At 46.9% G+C, this 27,045-nt stretch overlaps 1 protein-coding gene across 1 annotated transcript; it reads left to right on the forward strand.

Moving 5' to 3' along the window:
• Nucleotides 1-2,031: 2,031 nt before the first annotated feature.
• On the forward strand, nt 2,032-8,163 carry LOC307269624 (E3 SUMO-protein ligase ZBED1-like; the record flags this gene model as incomplete). Its single annotated transcript, XM_080052621.1, has 3 exons — nt 2,032-3,150; nt 3,338-3,818; nt 7,877-8,163. 3 exons carry the CDS (start codon nt 2,032-2,034, stop codon nt 8,161-8,163), a joined length of 1,887 nt encoding a protein of 628 aa, XP_079908747.1.
• Nucleotides 8,164-27,045: the final 18,882 nt, after the last annotated feature.

The following is a 27,045-nucleotide window of genomic DNA, read 5'->3' on the forward strand; positions in this document are numbered from 1 at the left end:
GTCAGGGGGCATTTGTGGCGCCCCCTATGGGTTAATCTCGATAAGCTTTGGGGGACTAATGTTGCAAAGGAGAGGAGCCTAACATGGTAAAGGGGAGGAGCCTAATGGTGTAAAGGGGAGGAGCCTAATGTTGTAAATGGGAGGGGCCTAATATGGTAAAGGGGAGGAGCCTAATGTGGTAAACGGGAGGAGCTTAACGCTGTAAAGGGGAGGGGCATAATGTGGTAAAGGGGAGGAGCCTAACGTGGTAAAGGGGAGGAGTCTAATGTGGTGAAGGGGAGGAGCTTAACGCTGTAAAGGGGAGGGGCCTAACTTGGTAAAGGGGAGGAGCCTAATGCTGTACTAACATGGTAAAGGGGAGGGGCCTAATGTGGTAAAGGGGAGGAGCCTAATGTGGTAAAGGGGAGGAGCTTAACGCTGTAAAGGGGAGGAGCCTAATATGGTAAAGGGGAGGAGCCTAACATGGTAAAGGGGAGGGGTCTAATGTGCTAAAGGGGAGGAGCCTAATGTGGTAAAGGGGAGGGGCCTAACATGGTAAAGGGGAGGAGCTTAACGCTGTAAAGGGGAGGAGCCTAATATGGTAACGGGGAGGAGCCTAATGTGGTAAAGGGGAGGGGCCTAATGTGGTAAAGGGGAGGAGCCTAATGTGGTAAAGGGGAGGAGCATAATGTGGTAAAGGGGAGGAGCCTAACGTGGTAAAGGGGAGGAGTCTAATGTGGTAAAGGGGAGGAGCTTAACGTGGTAAAGGGGAGGAGCCTAACGTGGTAAAGGGGAGGAGTCTAATGTGGTAAAGGGGAGGAGCTTAACGTGGTAAAGGGGAGGAGCCTAATGTGGTAAAGGGGAGGAGTCTAATGTGGTAAAGGGGAGGAGCTTAACGCTGTAAAGGGGAGGAGCCTAATATGGTAAAGGGGAGGAGCCTAATGTGGTAAAGGGGAGGAGCCTAATGTGGTAAAGGGGAGGAGCCTAACGTGGTAAAGGGGAGGAGTCTAATGTGGTAAAGGGGAGGAGCTTAACGTGGTAAAGGGGAGGAGCCTAATGTGGTAAAGGGGAGGAGTCTAATGTGGTAAAGGGGAGGAGCATAATGTGGTGAAGGGGAGGAGCCTAACGTGGTGAAGGGGAGGAGCCTAATATGGTAAAGGGGAGGAGCCTAACTTGGTAAAGGGGAGGAGTCTAACGTGGTAAAGGGGAGGAGTCTAACGTGGTAAAGGGGAGGAGCCTAATGTGGTAAAGGGGAGGAGTCTAACGCTGTAAAGGGGAGGGGCCTAACATGGTAAAGGGGAGGAGCCTAATGATGTTAAGTGGAGGGGCCTAACGTGGTAAAGGGGAGGGGAGAGTGTGGGGCTCAGGGGCTCCGGGAGCTGCTCGTTGAGCACAGTAAAAGCAGAGTGATACGTGCTTTCACATCAGAGTCTCCAAACACCACAAAAGTCTCCAATAACACCAGAAAGGGTCGCTAGGAGGAGCGGGTGTGTGTGTCCTCTCTGCTGGCTGCAGGCTGGGACCGCTGCGCTGAGCTTCTGTGAGACTGACCGCCCGCGAGTGCTTTTGGACGGGGTAAGGGCTCCGTGAGCACCCGCTGCTCGTTGAGCACAGAAACAGCAGAGTAAACAGAGTGATACGTGCTTTCCCGTCAGTCTCTAAACTAGGGATGGGCATAATTAATCGATGCTCGATAATTGCTCGTTAAGAAATGTGTCGATCAATTTATATTGTTATCGATCAAAAGGACGTTGTGTATACTGTGAGTCTTGAAGCGTTTAATTGAATATCACTATGTGGAAGAAATAACAACTCTAACCACCAGGGCGCGATGTTTTATTATTTCAAATGACAAAAACGGAACAGCCAAATGAGCGGCAGTTGACTTGTGACGCAGCTCATTTAAAAACTTGCCAGCAAATCAAGATTAGCCTAAACATGAAGCGGTCCAAGCGAAGTGTTGCGTGGGACCACTTCGATTTAAAAAACGGAGACGTGCACTGTACACATTGTGATGCCGTGTACAAGTATAATTCCACGACGACTACTATGATGTATCACTTGACCAACGTACATCCGACCTTGTTGGCCGGCAGTTCATCCTCCTCTCAACCTACCATCACCTCGGTCCTAGCAAGGAGGAGCTGTGACTCACAGCGGGCAGATAAAATTACTAAAGGTATCTGTAAGTTCATTCAGACAGACATGCTGCCTATAAGTATAGTTGAAGGCAAAGGTTTTGGGAATCTGATTGATATAATGGAACCAGCATATCACATTCCATCACGGCGCACAGTCACCAGACTCATTGAATCGCAGTATGAAGAAAGAAAGGAGGAGTTGGTTAAAAAGTTGGCCACAGCCGAGAGTGTTGCTCTCACGACAGACTGCTGGACGGCTTTAACAGCTGAGAGCTATATTACCATCACCTGCCACTACATCGGCGATGACTGGGAAATGAACTCGGCTGTCCTGTTAACAGAAAGCCTGCCAGGCCGTCACACAGCGGACTGTCTCGCGGAGAAATTGAATGGGGCTGTGGAGCAGTGGGGAATTGAAGGCCGAGTAATCGCCTGCGAACATGATAACGCGGCCAATATAGTCGCTGCTAACCGTCCAACCAGAGTCAGCTGGGTTTCCGTTGCCTGCTTTGCCCACACCCTCCAGCTGGCCATAAATGACGGCTTTGCACTTTACCTGCATCGGGTAATCTCCGCGGCTGGCAAACTTGTTGGTCACTTTAACCACAGCACAGTTGCCAGCAAAGCGCTGCAAAAAAAACAAGAACAAATGGGTCTCCCAAGCCACCGGCTAATACAATCATGTAAAACACGTTGGAACTCAGTCTGTGAAATGTTCGATCGGCTGGTGGAGCAACGGTGGGCTGTTGCTGCTGTCCTGTCGGACCGCACCGTGACCAAGCTCCAGGACGCCAGGATCCTGGAGCTGAAAGATGAGCACTGGCAGCTGATGGAGGAAACGCAGCCTGTGCTGAGAGCACTAAAGTGTGCCACCACAGTCATGTCTGCGGAGAAGGACGTCTCCATCTCCAACACTTATCCCATCACCTTCGGCCTCATCAATGCGCATCTGCTGCGCAAAGAAGGAGACGGGCCCAAGGTTATCGAGTTCAAAACTAAAGTGCGGTCCTCCCTCAGCACCCGAATGAATGTAAGCTACATGTAGTTTAATTTCAATATGCCCAATAGCAAAAATGTTACGAGTAATAAGATTTACAACATAGCCTATACTTACATGCCTCTTATTGGATAGCCTAGATACGTTTTCCATTTAGCATTATAGGCCTAGATGCACAATTATTTCTGATTATTGATTTCTCCGCATCATTTATTTTCAGGTTCAGTCTGCTGAATTTGTATCATCGGCCCCCATGCTTTCAGCAATGCTGGACCCTCGTCACAAGCACCTGGGCTTTCTGACACCTGCACAGAGAGTACTTGCTAATGCGAAATTAGTTGAACTGGGAGAGGCAGTGGAGACAGGCCAGGAGGCTATCGAGCAGGCTGGTGGGCACGCGGCGGACGAAGGGAGCGCAAACACTGGAGCCGCCGCCACACAGGCTTCCGCTATGGCACTACTCCTCGGGGAGCAATACTCCACTATACTGGACACTGGCATTGACTCAGAGGTTAATAACTTTCTGAGGGATACCCCCCCACTCCTGGATTGCAACCCTACCGACTGGTGGAAAGTGAATGGAAGAAGGTTCCCCAGGCTGTCAAAGTTGGCGCGCCAATACCTCTGCATCCCCGCAACTTCGGTCCCGTCAGAGCGGGTGTTTTCTGCTGCTGGACTGACAGTTACAAGGCTGCGTTCGCGTCTGACCCCCGAGCATGTTAACATGCTTATATTCCTAAATAAAAATATGTAGGCTGGAGGTACTGTATGCTATGGACAGTGGGGACAGTCACCACCGTATGTAAGTCGCTCTTTTTTTTTTCTTAATGTGTTGTCTCTCGCTCCGCTTTTCTTTCGGCTTGGTGCCTATTGGAGTCGTTACATTTTGTCAAAACTGTGACATTTTAGCAACAAGTTCAGCCTTATATATGTTCACTAAGGTATTGCTTTTAGATAGGCTAGTTCATGCAATTGTTTCTAAATGTGTGGCTCATCTTTTTGTTGCGAGCCTTTCCGAGCGCCGGCTGCACTAGGCATATATGTCGGCCTTTTTTTCCCCCTTTTTTCAAACAGTTATACAGTTTTATGCCCACTCTTACTGCCTTGTTTGATTATTGTTGGCCGATAGTAGGCTACTTATTGTAATTGGAATACAGATTTAGTCTTGTTGAAGCGTTTCCAAACCTTTAAAGGCCAGGACACACCAGTCCGACTTGTTTCTACTTGTTCCGACTACGCAAAAAATGGGGTCGGCCGTTTCAGGAAGCTCCAGGCTTCCCGTCGCGGCCAGAGAACACACCAAACTGACTGCTGACTTTCCGTACGCTCTGTTGCTTGCGCGGGACGTAATGTCTCCATAACAGCAGGCGGCGCTAATCTGTATTGTGGCCCGAAAAAATACGAAAGCCGGAAATGATGGGACAACTCTCTAGAGCATAAACATAGATAGAAATACGTATTTATATTTATGGACCATAAGAGCACAATTTTTAGCAGAGAGTGTCGAGCATGGTGTCGAGCAGTCAACAAGGGTTGATGCATGTGAGTACTCTCAAAACGAAACGAACAAACACATTAAAACGATGGCTAGCTGTTGTTAGCTGTTTGTGCTACCCGCCTCACTTCCGGGCTTCACTGATTCGCTAGCCCTCCACCAATCAAATTGCTCCAAATGAAAGACGGTCGGCCAGCCTGTCGCCGCCGATTGAACATGTTCAATCGGCGGCGACAGGCTCAAAACAAGCCCGACGACCTCTACGTCGGCCGACGTTACGGCACACACCAAACAGATTCGTCTCCCGACCCCCTATCGACTCTACGACGGCGATTTTCGGGCTGGTGTGTCCTGGCCTTAAGAGCGCCTGTAGGCGCATTGTTCGGCCGTTACAAGCGCCGCATAGGCCTATAAGGCTATAACCTATAATGCCTGTAGGCTATTTATTATTTTAAAACTGTTAAACAGTTGTAGGTCTTCAAGTTAACTGTCTTGTATTATTGTTGGCCTAAACATTATTGTTGGAATAAAGATTGCATTGATAAAAACATGCTGCATTTTGTATTTTCTACCAACGGGAATTTTAATATAGCCTATAGAAAAAGTTAATGATTAATCGATAATTGCTCGATAATTCTAGCGATGATCGAGCAAGGAAATTTCTTAAAATGCCCATCCCTACTCTAAACACCACAAAAGTCTCAAATAACACCAGAAAAAGTCGCTAGGAGGATATGACAAAAAAAATTAAAAATAATTTTTATGTTTTTTGGATGGGATTTTGCTCAAACATTTTGCATTGAAGTATGACATTTTTCTGAACTAAGGTCTAAGTTCGGGATGTCTGCTAACTAGTGGAGGGGAGTATGAACGACATATAACACTCTATTAAGAGAAAACAGCTGTTTGATTCAGTAAAGCGTCTTGTCGCAATTTTGCGACTTTGGCGCCTAAAGGGTTAATATCAAACACACAAACTAAAAAATAAAAATAAATTGGGGGGGGGGGGGCCTGTCGGTCGGCTCTGATTGTGAGCGCACTGCAGACACTTCATTTCTGCAATGTGCGCTCATTAAACTGTCAGCTTCACTTAAGAGTCCTGTGTGGGTCAACAGTGCAGTGCAAACTATGCAGCATAAAGTTATAACATTCGTCTACGACCGTGATGTTAAATCACCTTCACACAAAGTCTCCGCCCCAGCAAAGCAGCGAGTCGATCGCTGTGACGGTGAAAATCACCGGGACCCGGGAGACCCAGTGAGCGAGTGAGACGCCGCTCAGAAAAAACTCTGTGGTTTGATGGATGAAATCAGTCGGGGATATCCTGCCCGTTAACTTTGTCTACGGGAACGGCTTCCGCGATCTTTTTCTGTCTCGAGTCTAACAGAGAGCCATGTCGGCAAACTGACAGCGCGACTAAATAAAGGGACTGTACAGTGAGCTGCGTCCCTCCGTATAGTTTCTGTTTCAGTAGGCTGTTACATTAACCTCTGAAGCATTGACAGTGTTTAATCAAAGCCTCTAATTTTTTATTATCAAAAGGGCTTTGATTGAGACTTTTAGCCAATTCTAAAGTCTGAACACACAGCGGCAGCAGTGATGCTTTACTGTGCCCGATCTTAACGCTGATTGGACAATACTCATGACGTCTACCAAAGATGTTTTATTGCCAAGATAACGATATTCCGTTGTCTCACACTACGGTAACTCGCCCACAGATAGGCCTTTCACACCAAAATGAACCAAGAGTCAGTTCCAGGCTGGTGTTGGGGTCAGTTCAAAACTGGTTACAGCCTTATCCCAGTTATGAACCGGTTGGTTTCACATCGACCGGAGACAGCCATGGAGCCGGCAAGAGAGCAACGTCATGACGTCACTGTAAACGTGTGTGTACGTCACCCGACGCCGCTGCTCTTGTGGCTAACGCTAAAGCTACCGCTAGCTTTAAGCACAACAACAGCGGCGAATACGTCTTATTTTTACACTTGTTGGCTCTCGCTTTGCTTTCTTAAGCAAACAGGACCCATACAGCGTATTCTCGCCGGTCAATTTGATCGCTACGTTCGGTAATTATGTTATGTTTACGTCTCGTAGTAGCGGTGTTTTTAAATATGGCGGGCATGAGGTTTGAGTTGCTCTGGTTGGTCAGGATAATCCCTCCCCCAACCGTTCGCGCAAGCAGTTCTTATCAAACCCTGCTCAATCCTGGGGTATGAGTTCCCCCGGTTTTTACGGCCCGGAGCAGGCTCTCTGGCGGTGTGAAACCAAAACACTGGCTCTAACTCCGAACAAGCCCAGAACTAGCTCCGATTTTGCGGCGGTGTGAAAGGCCTAACAGTCCAGTCTGGGAAGCGCTGGCTGACTTCTCTGGCAGCTGCCGCTACCCCCCCCCCCCCCTCCCAAAAACAAAAACTCTTCGGATCTATACGATTCACGTGGGTCATATATTTTGATTCTAAACGGCGATTTTCGCCGAAAAGCGACGAGTTTGCAGGTATGCACAATGAAGCACAATTTCCTTTTCATGTCCAGTCATCTTATGACTTATGCTAAAGCTGTTTCTTCCATGGACCTATTATAAAAGGTTTCTTCCAGTTCATTCACTCTTTGACTCTTGTCTTCCTCTTTGAGTAACTATTGACTCCGAGCGGCGCTGCTGCCTACTAGTGGTTCATTTGCTTAATGTCCATTCCAACATAAAGGACGCATGGAAGTATGAGGGCAGTGACAAAATAAAACGTTGAAATCATATGTCTCTATTTACGCACTCAATGGGAGCATAACTGAGCGTTTAGTGGGGAATAAAACAGAGTAAATGTACAGAAGGAACCAATATTTTTTTCTTTGCTTAATTTATTTTAAAATAAATGATAAAATATTAGATATTTATTTTAGATACTGTAGCGTTTACGGCCCGACACCGCGGGGGCTAGCTAGCGGAATGACGAGAACACAGAGTAGCTGACGTTTAACCGGAGAACCGGGCTTTATTGTGCCTAATGTACAGGCTAACCCCGGGGTTGGAGGAGTGCCCAAAACAACAAAAGGGGTTATAGCTAACTGCGGCTGGTAGCGGCGTGGCTTATTAGCTAACGGTCGATTGTAGGAGCGTGTCTTCTTCTCTGCCTTATTTCCCGAACTGGCGCCTACTTGGCTCAACTTCCCACTTCTCACGCTGTCCCCGCCCCATAACCCAAACTGGCCTATCAGGCTGAACTAGGGCAACTCCTTCCCCCCATAACTCCCCATCAATCCCCCCCATAGTTCTACTGGGTCGCTACACGGCCCCCCCCCCCTCTAATTCCTCGTCCCTGAGGAAGAGCATAGTCCTGAAAGCGACCCGGGAGTCGACGTTCTCTCTGTGGCCTCCTTACTCCACCATCCAACAGAGGAGCTCCTGTCGTTGCAGCCGTGTTCCTCGGCACCAAGCTCCAAGCGGCGTCACCTCCTCTCCTGGAGGCACATTCTGTTGCTGTCTCGGTGGGGTCCTCCTGCGGCGAGGTGACCTGGCCCGCACCCTGGGGGGTGTCATGGGGAAGGCGGGCTGCTGATTCCCCCGATATGGTGCCATCCTATCCCTGTGCAGCACGACTGTGCGTCCTCTGGGAGCCAGTTTGACCCTATACACAACCTTGCCAACTCTCTCAACCACATAACAGGGGCCAACCCAGTTGCTGTCCAGCTTGGGGCAACAACCTTTTACCCTCTTAGGTGTATACACCAGGCGAGGTCCCCAGCCTGGAAGTCCTGCCCCTTAGCGCGCATGTCGTAGCATCGCTTTTGGCGAACCCCTGCCTGCTGGGCTTGGTGTCTGGCGAAACTGTGAGCCGTTTCCAGGCGGTCCTGTAACTGCCTGGCATACTCCGGGCCAGCCATGGCATCTGGTGCATCGGGCGGTCGTCCGTAGGCTAGCTCTGGCGGCGTTCTAAGCTGCAGTGGCGAAGTGGGTAGGGAGCTCGCCTCTGGTGTGCAGGGTCGGAGGTTCGATCCCCCATCTCCCCGCCACATGTCGAAGTGTCCCTGGGCAAGACACTGAACCCCGAATTGCTCCCGATAGTTAGCTTAGTTAGCTTAGCACCCTAGTGCTAAGCCTACCCTGCGTGGTAGCTGCTGCTATCGGTGTATGAATGTGTGTGTGACTGGGTGAATGTGTACAAAAAAAAAAAAAAAACAATGTAAAGCGCTTTGAGTCTGTGATAAACGGAGATATAGCGCTATACAAGTCCATTTACCATTACCATTAAGCTCCCTGCCCAACATCAACAATGCAGGAGTACAGCCAGTGGATTCTTGGACCGCACTGCGGCATGCCATGAGGATGAGGGGTAGTTGCAGGTCCCAATCACTCTGATCTGGAGCGGTGGTGAGGGCTAATTGGGCGCCTAGGGTCCGCATGAAGCGCTCCACCAACCCGTCGCTCTGAGGGTGAAGTGGGGTGGTTCTCTTCTTCCGGATGCCCAGTTGGTGACACATTGTGGTGAATACTTGCGATTCAAAATTCCGCCAAACTCTTCACATGAAAAATTATCATTTAGACCCATACAAAACATATATGTAATCCAGGGCATTTAATGACTGGGACCAGAAAATAGTAGATTACTTTCCATAGACTCCCATTAATTTTTTTTCAGCCGATAGGTCCCATGCCCCGTAATTCCGCCACTTCCGCTTAACAGCTCTATTTAAACAAACGGGGATGCGACGGATAAGCAAGAGGCAAGAAAGATCAAGGCGCAATGTTATGATGAAATAAGAGAGTAAAAGTATGTCCCAATAGTATGCCTACTGCATCCTAACTAGATTATTTTTATCGTCGGATGTAGTATGTAGAATAGAAAAAAGAAAGAGTATGCGATTCGGAACGCAACCTGGGTTAGCTCCGGACCACATGCGGACTTTTGTAGTGTGGAGATAGCGGTTAGCAGTTAGCTCTAGCTACCAGACACACGTCTATCGATCGGGTTACACACTTCTATATGAAAGTAAAGCGTTCAGTTGTGACTTGGAGATGAGGAAGATTAATTCACTCGTGCAACACGTTGATTCTTAGTTTAGGTTTGTTTATTTGCCACGTGGACAGAATGAGCACGAGTCCAGCCCAGATTGTGGGACAGACAGAGAGCACAGGACTCCTTCATACTCTCTGCTGGAAGTCTCTAACTTTACACACCATGTTGACCAGAAAAGTCAAGTCAAATCTCCTGGCGTCATGGCTCGCTCTTGTTCTCTGTGTTGTTTGTTTGGAGGGGGAGGAGTGTGGTTAACCCGCTGCGTCTCTTTGTTCTCCTCCTGTGAATAAAAAGTGGCCCCGCCATCTTGGGAAAGCGACAATTCATAAGTACGCAATACAATGCATAGTGAATATGCAACTTTAAGGCGACACACTGCAGGTGAATAGGGTAAACATTTGAAATTAAAGATATCATCATTATGCCAGTTGATTACCCACATTATTATTTGTTGTTATTTTTTTTTCTTTAATCTTTTAGTAAACATGCACGTTTGGTAATATCAAACCAATTATGCGTAAATGTGGTTATTTTTTAAAACAAAAAATCTAGATGTTGGAAAAGGCCAGAGTTAAAATCATTATTTTATTTTTACCACAGCAGTTTCTAAAGATTTTAGATACAGGCTTTGTTCATTTAATAAATCAAATAATATATGTACATGTATTGTTTTAGGAGGAAAATGTAACATTAATCAGACATGTAACAATATATTAACAAATCTGTGGTAACCCGAGGGCAATAATGCACGCACACTTGTACTCAGTTTTGTGTCTTTACTGAAACCAATGCTCACAGCATAATAGCCAAACGTACATGAGACATCCAGGTGGAGCAAACACTATAACCAAACGGCGGGGTACACAGGTGTCGGTACAAAGGTTCCGGGGTGCAACACTAACTCATAACACTTCTCCCCCTTTAAGTAAACAATTATAATACGGTTACCCAAACAAACTGAAATTGCATGTATGTCCCCTTATACTAAAGTACAGAAATTATATTGCACTAAAACTAACTTCAATTCACATTCCAACTTTAGAATTCTAACAACAGGCAATCAACAACATCTGGTAATGCACAACATTTTTGTTAGTTTAACAGTTCAGTCTCTCTGGAGGCTTGTGTTGCCTCTCTGACCTTCTTGGTGCAACAGGAGAGTCCACAGACTGGGTAACAGACTGTGCTGCACTGGGAGGAATTGGGGCAGGGGCAGGTGAGGCAGTTTGCTCAGACAGTCCATCAGGGGGCAGCAACAGTCCATCAATGCACACAGGTGCAACACCATAGACATTATAAAGGATAGACGCCGCGTTGGCCGCTACTGCCTATTGGCGCTGACGAGCCGTGGGGCCGCCATCTTGAACCGGTCACACGTTCCACTCAGTGTAGTCTGTTTGGCAGGTGCAATGAACTGTCAGCGCATGTAATTAATCATATCTCATTAAATACCAAACTGATTTTCACGCGGTTTTCTTTGCTGCAAAGATCATACATGTAGCTAAGATACAGGGCACAAGTTTCGACGTGTTTTAATATTCATAGTGGGCTTAACAGTAATAGAAGATTCTGATATGATAGGCTAAGTAACCAGGGGCCGTATTCACAAAACATTTTAAGGCTAAGAGTAGGTCCTAACGTGCTGATTTAGGAGTAACTCTCAAAAATAAGGGGCGTTTCACTCCTAATTTTAGGACTCCTAACTTTTTAAGATAAGTGTAATTCACAAAGCCTTTTAGCGCTAAAACTAGCTCCTAAATCTATGAAAAGCTAAGAGTCCTCGAGAGGACTCCTAAGTCACTAAGAGTAAATCACAGACAACCATTTGATGGTGTTTTGGAGATATTTAATGATAGTGTGTAAGGGTTTATTGATCTTAGTAAAGCTATATTTAGAAAGTATAGACACATTAAATATAAATAAAAACCAGTGTATAGCCTATAATATCTCATTAAAAGAGAAGGACAATATGAGTGTTCATGTAAAAATATGTTTTATTTCTCTAATTTAAAACACAAGCTTGTTAGGCAATTGCCTCTTAAAAGAGGACGGGATTATTTAAAAGCAAAGTCTTCTTGGTTGTCCAATGTTCTATACTAGGGGGGGAATACCAAATTCAGTCTAGTCTCGAGTTGGTTCCTCAGACACAGACAGGAAATCAATGCGTGCCTTGCAGCGCGATAGGCTACATTTAAAAACACATTCAATACAAAACCACTGCAATCAAAAGGGAAATTAAGGGAAAATCAAACAACAACAGCAAACAATAATACTCAAATGCATAAAATAAAGTTAACCATCCTTACAATCGCATTTTACTCCAAAGAGAAATTCAAGCGAGGCGAGTTTGGCAATGTGGTGCAGCCTTAATTTGTGAAAGACAGACACAACCAATGACAACAAGTCGGAATGGCATTAGGGCCCTATGAAATCCGTTTTATTTTTTTCCAAATTCCGTTTTATTTTTTCACAAATTCCGTTTTTTCCGTTTTAATCTCATGACTTCTGTTTTTTTACAATTAACACTCATTTCGTCATCAGAACGAGTGTCTAATTATTGCGAACAAATAATATTCTAACAATTTAATCAGATATAAGGCTAAAAATTGCACTGTTTTTTGTGCTTAAAAAAACGAAAAAACAAATGTGTTGGGTATAGGCTATAACAGAAAATAAAGCCATTAATTTTGTGCTTCAAGTGAAACATTAAATATTATTTTTACATAAATAATAAAGTCCTTATAAACTTTTCAAGAAGCTGGACTAGAGTGAATATTGGACAGGCTTTATAGGTCCATGGCTTTTACCTGTGGGACAGCGCTTCACCTAACAGCTGGCTGCAACACCAACCTACAGTCTATTGTGCGACGGAGAGCTAGTTATCATTAGCATCAGCGTTAGCCGACATCAAGGCAACAGCTGAATAATGTAACACATTACACAAGTTACACTACATGAAAACAACGGGCTGTAGACGCTAGAGTTATAATTGCGTGTAGGAAACATTGTTGAGACTGGAATTTCGTACCACAGCGGCCGTTCCATAATACAACACTCCCTTTAGCAATGGCTGAATATAAGACCTCCCTATTAGCAATGGCTGAATATAAGACCTCCCTGTGCTGTGTATCTACGGGAGCGAGTGGCATTAATAACTTAAAAACAGTAAACGTTTAACATTATTACGTGCTGCTAGATGCTTTAATCATATGCCGAATTTATAAACAGACCATATTATTAACAATAAATTAAGTTATGTACATGTCAGAGTTACGTACATGGATACATTCATAAGTAAACATTGAATAGACAGATTTGTGAAGGAGGTTTGGCGCTGTTGCGCATTAGCGATCCTGCAGCCAGGCTCTACTTTTCACGGCAGTAGTTTGGTCTTTAGATGTCGCCAAACCAAAATTCCTCCCTAGTTCTGCTTTAATTTCAACCGTGTTGTTTCCATTTGCCTTGGAAATTGAATTTCACCAAAATAATGGCGAATTCCGTGACATTCCGTGTTAAACAGTAGATTCCGTTTTTATTGCCCAATTCCGTGATTCCGTCCGTGTTTTCGTTATCGCGGAAATCATAGGGCCCTAGAATGGTGGTTGTCGATGCCAAACTGTCTCCTCAATATGTTCCCCAAGCAGAAACACATCCTCCGTTTCAATCTCCTCCCGGACGAAGTGTGTGACTCGGACGTCTGGTTACTTAGGCTATATCATATCAGAATCTTCTATGACTGTTAAGCCCACTATGAATATTAAAACACGTCGAAATGTGTGCCCTGTATCTTAGCTACATGTATGATCTTTGCAGCAAAGAAAACCGCGTGAAAATCAGTTTGGTATTTAATGAGATATGATTAATTACATGCGCTGACAGTTCATTCCACCTGCCAAACAGACTACACTGAGTGGAACGTGTGACCGGTCCAAGATGGCGCCCGCATTTCTCGCGCTCAACGCCCAATGCAGCGTCTATCCTTTATAATGTCTATGTGCAACACAGTCCATAGAGCTACTCACACCGTCCTTGTGCGAAACACTCTGAGACCCCTTCTCCTCTGCATCAGTGCGGACACGCACGTGATCTTGGTGCCTGCGAACCTGCCTGCCATCCACCAAGTCAACCACAAAAGAAACTGGACCAGACTGGCAGTGAATAACTCCTGGCAGCCACTTTGAGCCGCTGGCAAAGTTCTTGACATACACACAGTTCCCCTGCTGTAAAAGCCGCTCTTTTGCATGTTGGTCCCGTCTCACTTTTTGGTTCTCCTGTGATCGGGCAACTTTTGCTCCTACATCCGGGCGAAGGAGGTCCAGATGAGATTTGGGCTTTCTCCCTAGCAACATCTCTGCTGGAGGCAAACCAGTGGTTGTGTGTGGAGTAATCCGATACTGGAATAAGAAACGTGCCAGCTTAGTCTCCAGCGTGTGCCCTGTCATTTTCCGCAGTCCATCTTTGAGTGTCTCAACAGCACGCTCTGCTAAACCGTTGGAAGCAGGATGGTATGGTGCAGTCAGGATATGTCGGATTCCATTTTTCTCCACAAACTCTTTGAAAACTTCACTGGTGAAAGTGGGCCCGTTGTCACTGACAACCGTGTCTGGTAGCCCGTGGGTGGCAAAGATGCTTCTGAGCGTGTCAGTGGTAACTGGGGCTGTGATATTTGACATGATGTGTGCTTCCACCCACTTTGAATGAGCGTCCATCAGCACCAGGAACATGTGGCCCATAAACGGACCAGCGAAATCCAGGTGGAGCCTGGACCACGGACGTGCCGGCCACTCCCATGGGTGGAGAGGAGCAGGTGCGGGCATCTTCTGGTTACTTTGACACTGTGAACATGCTTTTACCTTTTCTTCCAAAGCACCGTCCATCCCAGGCCACCACACAAACGACCTGGCGAGGCTCTTCATCCTCGACACCCCGGGGTGAGCTTTATGCAGCACTTCCATTATCTGAGCCCGTCCCGCAGGTGGAATAATCTCCCTGGAGCCCCAGAGGATACAGCCATCCAGCACACTTAGCTCCAGCTGACGCTTGACATAGGGCTTGAGCTCCTCCTGCTCAACTGATACTGGCCAGCCCTGCAATAGCCATCTCTTTACTTGTGACAGCACCGGGTCTCTTTCAGTCCACTGTTTGATTTGCTTTGCTGTCACCGGAGAGTCAGAAAGTCTGTCTAACAAAAACACAGTCTCTGGAAGTAGGTTAGTTTGGCTTGGTGACTCTGGAAGGGGAAGACGGCTGAATGCGTCTGCATTCGCATTTTCACTTTCTGCTTTATACACAATGTGATACTGATACGCTGACAAAGTTAATGCCCAGCGCTGCACTCTTGCTAACGCCATGGGTGAAATACCCTTAGTCTCACTAAACAGGCCCAGCAAGGGCTTATGGTCGGTAAAAATGGTAAATGGGCGACCATACAGGTACTGGTGGAACCGTTTCACAGCAAAAACTACAGCTAGCCCCTCTTTCTCTAGCTGAGAGTAACCCTTTTCTGCTGATGTGAGAGTGCGAGACACGTACCCAATAGGTTTTTCATCTCCGTCCTCCATACAGTGCGATAGGACCGCCCCCACGCCGTAGGGCGATGCATCACAGGATAAGACAACGTCTTTGTCCGGGTCAAAGTGCACGAGTAGTGTTGCTGAGTGCAACAGTTCTTTTACCTGCTGGAAAGCTGTCTCTTGAGCTTGCTGCCAATTCCAGGAACAGTCTTTGTGCAGCAGCTGATAGAGGGGGGCGAGCACAGTAGAGAGCTCAGGCAAGAACTTCACGTAATACAGGTCCTTCTCATATAATTAGCATATTGTGATAAAGTTCAATATTTTCTGTAATGTACTGATAAACATTAGACTTTCATATATTTTAGATTCATTACACACAACTGAAGTAGTTCAAGCCTTTTATTGTTTTAATATTGATGATTTTGGCAAAAAAGTCGAGAAAAACCAAAAATCCCTATCTCAAAAAATTAGCATATTTCATCCGACCAATAAAAGAAAAGTGTTTTTAATACAAAAAAGTCAACCTTCAAATAATTATGTTCAGTTATGCACTCAATACTTGGTCGGGAATCCTTTCGCAGAAATGACTGCTTCAATGCGGCGTGGCATGGAGGCAATCAGCCTGTGGCACTGCTGAGGTGTTATGGAGGCCCAGGATGCTTCGATAGCGGCCTTAAGCTCATCCACAGTGTTGGGTCTGGTGTCTCTCAACTTCCTCTTCACAATATCCCACAGATTCTCTATGGGGTTCAGGTCAGGAGAGTTGGCAGGCCAATTGAGCACAGTAATACCATGGTCAGTAAACCATTTACCAGTGGTTTTGGCACTGTGAGCAGGTGCCAGGTCTTGTTGAAAAATGAAATCTTCATCTCCATAAAGCTTTTAAGCAGATGGAAGCATGAAGTGCTCCAAAATCTCCTGATAGCTAGCTGCATTGACCCTGCCTTTGATAAAACACAGTGGACCAACACCAGCAGCTGACATGGCACCCCAGACCATCACTGACAGTGGGTACTTGACACTGGACTTCAGGCATTTTGGCATTTCCTTCTCCCCAGTCTTCCTCCAGACTCTGGCACCTTGATTTCCGAATGACATGCAAAATTTGCTCTCATCCGAAAAAAGTACTTTGGACCACTGAGCAACAGTCCAGTGCTGCTTCTCTGTAGCCCAGGTCAGGCGCTTCTGCCGCTGTTTCTGGTTCAAAAGTGGCTTGACCTGGGGAATGCGGCACCTGTAGCCCATTTCCTGCACACGCCTTTGCACGGTGGCTCTGGATGTTTCTACTCCAGACTCAGTCCACTGCTTCCGCAGGTCCCCCAAGGTCTGGAATCGGCCCTTCTCCACAATCCTCCTCAGGGTCCGGTCACCTCTTCTGGTTGTGCAGCGTTTTCTGCCACACTTTTTCCTTCCCACAGACTTCCCACTGAGGTGTCTTGATACAGCACTCTGGGAACAGCCTATTCACTCAGAAATGTCTTTCTGTGTCTTACCCTCTTGCTTGAGGGTGTCAATGATGGCCTTCTGGACAGCAGTCAGGTCGGCAGTCTTACCCATGATTGCGGTTTTGAGTAATGAACCAGGCTGGGAGTTTTTAAAAGCCTCAGGAATCTTTTGCAGGTGTTTAGAGTTAATTAGTTGATTCAGATGATTAGGTTAAGAGCTCGTTTAGAGTACCTTTTCATGATATGGGGTTTTCATGAGCTGTATGCCAAAATCATCAGTATTAAAACAACAAAAGACCTGAAATATTTCAGTTGGTGTGCAATGAATCTAAAATATATGAAAGTTAAAATATATGAAAGTTCAATTATTATCATTACATTATGGAAAATAATCAACTTTATCACAATATGCTAATTATATGAGAAGGACCTGTAGTTCACTAAGCCCAAGAATGACCTGAGCTCAGCCACATTCTTTGGAGAAGGAGCTTCCTGTATCGCCCTCACCTTCTCTGTCATGGGGGAAAGACCCTGAGCGGAAATCCTGTGACCCAGGTATGTGACACATGAAGCCTGAAAAACACATTTACTGCGTTTTAAACGCAGCCCGGCCTCCTTCATTCTCTTTAGCATCTGGTCGAGGTTCGGCAGATGCTCCTCTTCTGTTTTACCTGTCACCAAAATGTCGTCTAGGTAGACAGCGACATGGGGAATGTTCTGCAGGAGGTTGTCCATGGTGCGTTGAAAAATGGCTGGGCTGGACGCAACGCCGAAAACCAGGCGGTTGCACTTAAACAGTCCGTTGTGGGTGTTGATGGTCACATATTGTTTAGAGTCCTCATCCAGCAACAGCTGTTGGTACGTGTGACTCATGTCCAGTTTTGTAAACGTTTGTCCTCCTGCCAGTGTGGCGAACAAATCCTCAACTCGTGGCAGGGGATATGTGTCAAGTTGTGAGGATTGGTTAATTGTCATTTTGTAATCACCACATACCCGCACCGCACCATCCTTTTTCAGCACAGGCACAATCGGGGCTGCCCAGTCAGAGAACTCCACAGGTTCAATAACACCTGACCGCTGCAGCCTGTCCAACTCTGCTTCCACCTTAGCCGTCATGGCGTATGGCACCATGCGTGGTTTACAAAAACGTGGTTTTGCGTTGGGGTCCACGTTTAACTTCACTGTTGTGCCGCGGAGGGTGCCAAGCTCATCCTTAAAAACGTCTGCATACTTTGATAGGATGTCTCCAACCACTCTCATGTGCATGATTTCCCCCCAATTGAGGCGGATTTTCTTTAGGAGGTCCCTTCCAATCAGACTAGGTCCCTCCCCATCTACAACTAACAGCTTCACTTTAGCTGACTGACCTTCATACATCACGTCTACTTCAATAGCTCCCAGTAGAGGAATGCACTCACCGGTGTATTGTCTCAGTCTGATGTTAGTCTTCCTTAAAGCAGGCGCTTTTCCAGAGCACCACAACCTGGAGTAGGTGGTTTGACTTATCACCGAAACTGAGGCACCCGTGTCCACCTCCATTGTCAGCTGTTTTCCGTTTATTTGCAGCGTTGCGCAGATCGGGTCTGCCCGGGGTTCACTCAGGTCCATATTAAACATGTTAAATGAACACTGCTCCTCCGGCCCTTCACTTAGCACATGATGCGTTTTCATTTGGGGTTTTGACTCTTCCCACTCCTTTTTCCATGGCTTTTTAGCACCTCTGCACTTCTTGGCTATGTGCCCTTTTTCTGGCAGTTATGGCAAGCGGCATCTTTAAAACCACAGTCATTAGCAAGATGTAGGGCTGCAACTAACGATTATTTCAATAATCGATTAATCGGTCGATTATTTTTTCGATGAATCGGATAAAAAAAAAGAAACATTTGTAAATGCCGCATCTTTATTCAAAAACTGAACATTACTTCAAATTCACAGTGCAGACTGAAGTGTCAAAACACCAGGTTATTGCTCCAACATCCCGGAACTATTAAAAGTAATATTAAATGATAAAAACTTAATAATAAACATAACTGGGATAACACAAAAAAAACATATAATGTATGATAAACATTTATACAGTATATAAGGGATGTCCATGGTAAACCAGTCAACCGATAATATTTTTAACCGGTAAATACTAACGGTTAAAAAAATTAAATCATCTTAATTTCTCTCAGATGACAGGAGATCGTTAATTTGTATTGATATTGATACCATTTTCAAGACTCCTTAACGATCCAATTCTTTATTGATATCACAATTGATAATTTTCTATTATTTTGTTGAAATAGAACTTGTATTATTGCTTTAATTGCTGATATGATCATAGCTCAAGATAAGACATTAAACAGGTCATAATTCCATCTTTACAATCTATTTTATATTGCTGAGAAAACAAGTTTTGCCCAAATCTAAAAAAAATTTTTTTTTGTGTTGCATTTGAACACATCAATCATATTACTGAGCCGGCCTGAACACATCACAGTTGACATGTTTGCTACTACTTTTTTTTAAAGCTAACTAGCTCTATATCCTTCCGATTTTAACATGGATTTAAATCTGGATCACTATTTTTAACTGACGGGACTTTCTACACCGTTCGGTTGTGTGATTACTGCCGCTGCTTTGAATGACTGTTGATGCGCCGATGCCAACTCTCCGAGCCTGTCTGCACACCGTCTGCAGCAGCAGCAGCTGACAGAGTTTTTTTGGACTAGACGGATACTGAGTTGAATGAGTTTTTTTAACCCAAAGACAGCAAAGGTACAATACTTTTATATAGGCCTACAGTCCAGTGTTAGATATGACCAAACTACAAGCTGTGGCCGCTCACACTATAGCTTTCCCGCACGTGCGGAAGGCTCGCTGTGGGCGTGCATGAACCTGTCGGCGGCTGGATGTAAACAGTGCCGCGCCTGCAAGTGACTTATTAATCGCGCGACTCAACGAATCGATGACCAAATTCGTTGCCAACGCTTTTAGTAATCGATTTTATCGATTCGTTGTTGCAGCCCTAGCAAGATGCGCTCCCCCACAGCGGTAACACTCAACTGACTTCATCGGCTTGCCTCTCCCTTCATTAAACAGACGGTTAACGGCGCCCTGTGGCACACTGGCGTTAGCTGCTTGAATGTCTTTAGATTTGATAGCTGCCGTTTCCATTGCATGAGCAATCTCCAGCGCTTTCTTGAAAGTTAGCGTGACTTCACCTAGCAATCGGCGCTGAATGCTGTCATTGTTGATACCACAGACTAACCTGTCCCGTAGCATGTCGTCAAGCACCGGTCCAAACTCACAATATTCCGACAGTTGTCTCAGCTCCGCCACGAATGCAGCAACTGAAACTGAATGTGTGTGGAACTTGAAGCGCTGAACAATCACTGACGGCCTGGGGTTGTGATGCTCTTGCACCAGCTTCACCAACTCTTTGAATGACAATTCGCCTGGCTTCCGTGTCGTTGCTAAATTGCGTATCAACTTGTACGTCTTGGCACCGCACGCACTGAGGAGAATCGATCTTTTCCTTTCGACCTCCTTAATGTTATTCGCCAGGAAAAAGTGCTCCAGTCTCTCGACATATTCAATCCAGTCACCATCCAGCTCGACAAATTCACTGAGCGTGCCGACCGTGGTAGTAGCCATGCTGCAAGCTAAAAGTCACACGGAACTTCTTCTTCGACACTAACGTTACTCTGTCATCGATGTTTTAATCCTCGTCACCAAAAGTGTGGTAACCCGAGGGCAATAATGCACGCACACTTGTACTCAGTTTTGTGTCTTTACTGAAACCAATGCTCACAGCATAATAGCCAAACGTACATGAGACATCCAGGTGGAGCAAACACTATAACCAAACGGCGGGGTACACAAGTGTCGGTTCAAAGGTTCCGGGGTGCAACACTAACTCAGTATAACAAAATCCTTGTGTAAAAACCTTTTAAAATAGTGATATGAATGATTATGGAGAGTTTACTTGAGATAGTTTGTTCCGAGTATTGAAAAAAGCACATTTTGAGAAAATGGCCGTTAAAAATAAAAACATAATTTCTATCATCACTGTTTAAACTTTATAGCTACACTCATTTATTGAATTAGGACCTACACCCCTCAATGCCATGAAGGCCTACCACTTTTTCCCTTCAAAGAGTGATCGTGTTATGCCCGTATAGGCCTGTCGCGATATGCAATAAATCAATTAATTGCACGATAAATTAAAATGAGCGATAATTTTTTGCCAGCTGCGATAATTTGCTTGTTTGTTTTCCTCGTGTCTCTCTCTATCAAAGACACTGGATATCAAACGTTTTTACTCCGGTGTATCTGCCCTCTCGCCGGGATTGGTGTTTTTTTTGCCCCAACTGAATTCTTCAAGGCAGCGCGCAGGGTTAAGCCGGGAACACACCGCATTGGCCGCCTGCGGCGGTTGGCCGCGTGAACGCAGGAGGCTCGCCGCTTGGTCATATTGGGCCATGTTCACCGCAGTCGCCGCCACGGCCAACCGCCGCCTCATCGTAGGCGGCGGTTGGCCGCGTGACCGCAGGAGGCTCGCCGCTTGATCATATTGGCCCATATATTCCTGACGCCGGCGCCGAGATCAGACCTGTCACACTTACGGTGCAACAACAACAATAATATGGTCCAGCTGTGCCAAAAAATACAGATGTAGGTTCACTGTGTAACCAGCGGCAGTCTTGTCACAAATATCATTAAAACAGCCTGAACAAGCACCCCGATCGCAAATACACACACATTAACAGCAATTCAGCAACATACTAAACACATTAACAACAGCAGTGTGTGCTCAGCAGCACAAATAAAGGCAGACATCAGCCTACCTGAAAGTGAAAGTGTGCCGGCTGACGGAGGACAACACCGGTGCTTCGCTGTACTATATGGAATTCCACACGGACACTGCCGTCAACTTTGGGTTCATATTATCCTCAGGAGCAGCACACAGCTGGGTGAGTTTCACTATGCTAACCGGCGCTACCTTGGCTAAAGTACAACCAACAGCTAAACAGATGCAAAATACACATATTTGCAGAATGTATTGGAAGCCCAATGTCCTCACTCCACACGCCCACCTCGTCTTGCAGACCACCGCTACCGGGCAATCTCAACGCTGATTGGCTGTGGAGGCGCGGCGCCCGGCGGCGCTGCAGAAAAAGATGAAAATGTTCATCTTTTTGTGCGGCGCAGTGTTCGCCGCACAAGCCTTCGATTCACGCTCCTTCGATGACACAATTTCTATGCGCCGCTAATGGCCGCGCTCCCGATTCACGCGCCTCTCATGAGGCGCGGCCACGCGCCGCGCAAGCCCCCGCCGCCGGCCGCTGGACGCCGATTATTGGGTGGACGCGCGGCCACGCGCTAGTACATTGACTTTGTATGTAATCTCGCCGCGCGGCCAGTGCGGTGTGTTCCCGGCTTTAGGGCATTCAGTTGGTGATAGTTAATGGTGCCTTTCCTGCAGCGCTGCCTTTAAGGCCGAGTTGAGGGCACAATGAGTAAACCACCTTGTCACGTGTCAGTCACTTTTTGCATGGTCTCTGTGTGGGAGGCAGAGCCCTGGCGTTACACAGAGTGCAGCATGAGAGCCCCGTGAGGAGGAGAGCAACAAAACAAAAATGTGGAGGAATAAAAAGTTGGTGTCTAAGCCGAACGCGACAGCTGCCGTGTGGTAGCACATCGGCTTCAAACCCAACGGCCGGGGCGAACCAACTAACCTGAGCGAGCCGACATGTCGCATTTGTTTAAAAACAATAGCCTTGTTTGAGTAGGAGCCGTCTTGCTCAGACCTGCGCAATTATGATGCGCTTGCTGAGAGCACAGCATTTTCTAATATCAACCAAACGCGCCAATACAACACACCTGAATCTTCACCCTAAACACAATCACCCGATGCAGTTTTCCCAGCTTGGGAAAAAACAAGTAGACTGAGTCAATTTTATTTATTGTTTTTGGTTGTTTTGTTAATTTATTCTGGACATTTTAAATGTCTTCCAGACGTCCAGTTCCAGTGTTCTTTAAAAATAAAAGTTTATTGATCTTCTAAAGCAGGGGTGTCCAAACTTTTTTCACTGAGGGCCACATACAGAAAAATCTACGAAGGGCCGGGCCACTTTGCAAAAATCACACATTTATCAGGACATGTAGCTGCTCTGATGTTTAGTTTCGTAGTGTTTTCATAAATTGTAATCCTTCTTCACAGCAACACTTTACTTGCACATTAAACAGATACATTCCCCCTCTTGTTAAATGCCATCGATACACCCAGTGTTTTCTGCTTTTGCGTCCAATGTCCAGCTGGGTGAAAATAGTAGCCAGCCGAGATCCCGACCCTCCAAGGGTGGTCCGGGGGTATGCCCCCCCGGGAGATTTTTTAAAGTGAAATGCATGAATCTGGTGCACTTTGAGAGGGAAATTAAGAGGCTAAAGCTGAAGAATTTTGTATGAAAAAAATGGAGACACTGTGTCAGATGAATTAGAAGCTATTGGAGAAGGACACATGGATTTTCCATAATAATATTAATTTAAAATAAAATGTTTTGCAGGGTCCTCTGGGATGGGCTTGGAGCTCTTTTTCTTTTTTGGGACATATTTCTCTGTAATATAATGAGTGCATCTAAATTATTTAAAAATTAAAAGGGCCATATTACATTATATTTTTAAAATGTGCCACGGGCCAATCAATCAGTTTTGACAACCCTGCACTAGTGGGTTAACTAAGAAATGCAAAAAAAAAAAATTATTATTATTTTTTTTTTTCAAAGGGCCATATTACATTATATCTTTCAAATCGGCCGCGGGCCAATAAAAAGCGCGGCCCGCGGGCCGTAGTTTGGACACCCCTGTTGTTGAATGGGTGGACTGTATAAGGCTAATGGGTTAGAGCAGAGTGTCTTCCTGGGGTGTCGGTAAGAACACACAGTAGATGGTAGGATGCAGTCATGGGCTTTAATAGCAGACTTTGGTGGTTTACAGCACAGCACAGCAATGCACAGGTTAATTAACTTAGGCTTTGTGGGGTTAGGTCTGTATAAGTAACAGAATGTGTGTGTGGTGTTTTGGTCAATAACGCACACAAACAGACACTACTCCTCCGCTGAACTCTCTGCCCCTCTGTGCGCATGGAATGTCCAAAAGTAATATAAGCGCGGGCACGGCGAGTGCGGGTGCATGAGGGAAGCGGCCTTTCCAACAAAGCCGCCCCCAAATTTGTGTTGAAATTTGCACCATGGAAAGGCCGACCTAAGGTCCATCCTGGCCGTCAGGATTGCCCTCTCCGTCCGGTAACTCAGGTAGCATCTCCGTCTTCCTAGCAGCTCAGACTCTGGATACACGATCTGGGGGAGGGAATCGGCTGGCCGCCCCATCAAAAGGCTGTTGGGTGTCACAGGATCTGGATCTGCTAGGTCTGCCTTCAGGAGTCGATAATCTTCAGGAAAGCTCTCCAACTGGTCCCTACTTAGAGCTTGATCCCTTGCATCTTGAAAGGTACTGGTTGGAGGAAGACCTGCCGCCCCATTGAGGTTCTCAACCCCTGCCTTTCCCAGTTCCTGCCGGCTGCTGTATTTGGCCCTGTCTGTTTCGGGTGGTAGTGGGGTGATAAACCCACGGAAAGTGGTCTCTGAGGTAAGATCAGTTACAGCGCTGGTAACGTGCTTCTCCACTTCTGCAGTGCAAACTGCTGTCTTGTCAGGGTCTTTCACAAGGCGTCTCTCCATGCTCATGAGGCAGGTCATCACAGCTTCCTTGGGGGCCTGGAGGCATGGCGAGTCTTTCTTGCGTAGTAGTGGTGTGGCGTAACTGAGGTCACCGTTCACCTCCACTCTGGTCGTCTTGGTTTTCAGGAGGTTGGAGGCTTCCTGATCCTCCCTAGATCTTGTTACTTGCTTCTCAAAGCGATAAGGTAAGACATCGAGCTGCCGCAACCTTTCTACATCTCTCTTCAGCTTGAGCTCTGCAGGGGTGAGGGAGAGGAAGAGGCACTGCTGCGGCTGAAGCTGTGTCTGGAGGTATCGTGCTGGTCCCTGTAGCGCCCATCCAAGCCGTGTCTTGATGGCAGTTGGCCCGTCTGGTGGGCCAGAGCGAACAGGTGCAGTTGGAGTGATCAAGTGAGTGTGATCAGCGCCGATGAGGAGTAAGGGCTGCACATGTTCAAAGGGCTGCAGTGGGATATCTTTGAGGTGCTTATACCTTTGCAGGATGGCAGCAGGGTAGGAGTGGTCAGCCAGTTCAAGGTGTTTGGCTGTGAAGGCTGCTGTGATCTCAAAGATCTTCTGAGGATGGGTTGCAGGCGAGATCTGAAAGGAGACTGAGGAACCATTAATGGTTTGGACATCTTGGCGGATCGTTCTCAGGGCTAAACTCTCATCTGTGCCTTGTAAACCAAGCTTGTGGGCAGCAGGAGAGAGAAGGATAGTACGTTGCGATCCATCGTCCAGTACTGCATAAGTGTTGAGGGTCTTACCTCGATAGCGAAGCAAGACTCTGATGACCTTAAGGAGGACTCGCTTGCAATCTGTGGGGTTGTCCAGATAGAAGGATTGAGTAATTGAACTCACCAGGGGGGGCCTTTCACTCGCGCCTTTGGAGTTGACTTCATGGAGGATCTGGAGGTGTTTGCCATTACATATGCTGCATGGCTTCTTCAGGGTACACTGAGCGGCCATGTGTGTACGTCCACAGCGCCAACATCTGTGATTGGTCTTGATCCAGTCGGTAATCTGATCTTTACTGAATGCCTTGAAGGTAGCACACTGGCTGAGATAATGATCGTCCTTTCCACAGTAAGGACAGAAGGTCTTCTGAGTTTGCTTGGACGGGGCTGGCTCAGAAGTCTGTTCCTCTTCAACCTCAGCGGCTCCATGCAGTACGGTAGTTGAACAGATGAATGATTTAACCTCTCTCTTGGGATCCGGTCTCTGCCCTTGTTTAGGTCCCTTGCTGCTGGTATGGCAATCGAAGCTCTGGCACCAAGCCTCATACTGGAGCCACTCTGACAGGTCATGGAGAGTGTACACTGGCCCAGGGCGACGGCCCATATGACGTCGGAACTCTGACCTCATCTCTGCTGGTAACTTACTCAGGAGTCGCTCTGCATGAGACCCGCATCTCAGCTCTGCTTCACCTTCAGGGCCTAGAGTGTTCAGCATGCCCACAAGGGCCCTTATCTGTAAGGCAAATCTCTGAAATGCTTCTGTGTCTCCCCTCTGGACGTCAGGTGAATCCATCACATTGGCAATCTTCTTAAGAGCCAGCTTATGAGGCTGTCCATATCTCTCAGTTAGAGCAGCCATTGTGTCTGAATAGGGGGATGGGGAGTTAAGAAAGGCGTCCGCCACCAGGCGAGCATCTTCAAACTTCAAATGATCCATCAAGATTTGATACTTAAATAACTCGGTGGCGTCGCGAGGCAACAGGTTGTCAAGGGCTATCCTTAAACGAGTGAACTCGCTAGGGTCGTTAGTGACAAAGTTTGGTATTGTTGGCTTGGGACCCCGGTAGATCTGTTCCTGGACTGCTGAGTATGCGTGAGGTGTCATTGGGGCACCTGAGTGAGGTCTCTGCGGAGTGGGGTAAGGTTGCTGAGAAGGCACCTGTGGTGGGTGAGCATGGAAGGATCCAGGTGGCTCTACCTTGGGCTGTTGATACCAAGCATGAGCAGGCTGAGCTGCGTAGGCAGCAGGTTGTGACTGAACAGGAGGCTGGTGCAGGTAGCTATAGAGCATCGCTGTAGGCTGCACCCGAGAGGCATCATAGTACGGCATGTAGGCAGCTTGTGGTAACGCATCTGGTTGGGGCTGACTAGGAGTCACAGAGGCTAATTTATCTTTGACGACTTGCAGCTCGTGTAGCATGCTCCCTAAGAGATCATATAAGCCCTGGTCCTTGGCTGAACCATCCATCTTGGTAGGGGGTAGGCTGGGTGGATGAGGATAAGGCTGGTGACCAGTCAACTGAGTTGAGGGGTGAGGATAGCTATAGCTGGGCTGTGGAGGATACTGTGGAAGATACTGCGCCGTCGAAGCTCCAAGGTTGTGACTCATCTGGGGTGGTTGCGTAGTCGCAGGCAAAGACTGAGGAAATGTCAGTGTTGCAGTACTTTGTGCTGGGTTGACAGCGTACGGCTGGTACATACTCACTGGAGGTTGAGGTAACCCGGGCGGGCCAGGTGGCACGTGTGGTAACTGCTGGAGGCTCATTTCCCATGGCCGGTGGTAAGGGAGGGGCTGTGGAGCGGGGATAGGCTGTAGGAGGGGACCATGAGGTCTGGAAGCATGATGTCGCGGATCCATGCTTTGCTTACTTGAAGGTGGAAGTCCCTCCTTGAAGGCTGAAGTCAGTGCATCCATGGGGCCTGACTGGCTTAAGGGGCTGGATGCTCCAGAAGAGCCTGGAGATGCTATCGCTCCATCCTCGGTGCCATGTGCATGCTGTGCTGTGTTAAGGGATAAAGGGGG

Source organism: Ammodytes marinus, assembly GCF_949987685.1.
Source record: "Ammodytes marinus genome assembly, chromosome: 24".
Classification (NCBI taxonomy): domain Eukaryota; kingdom Metazoa; phylum Chordata; class Actinopteri; order Uranoscopiformes; family Ammodytidae; genus Ammodytes; species Ammodytes marinus.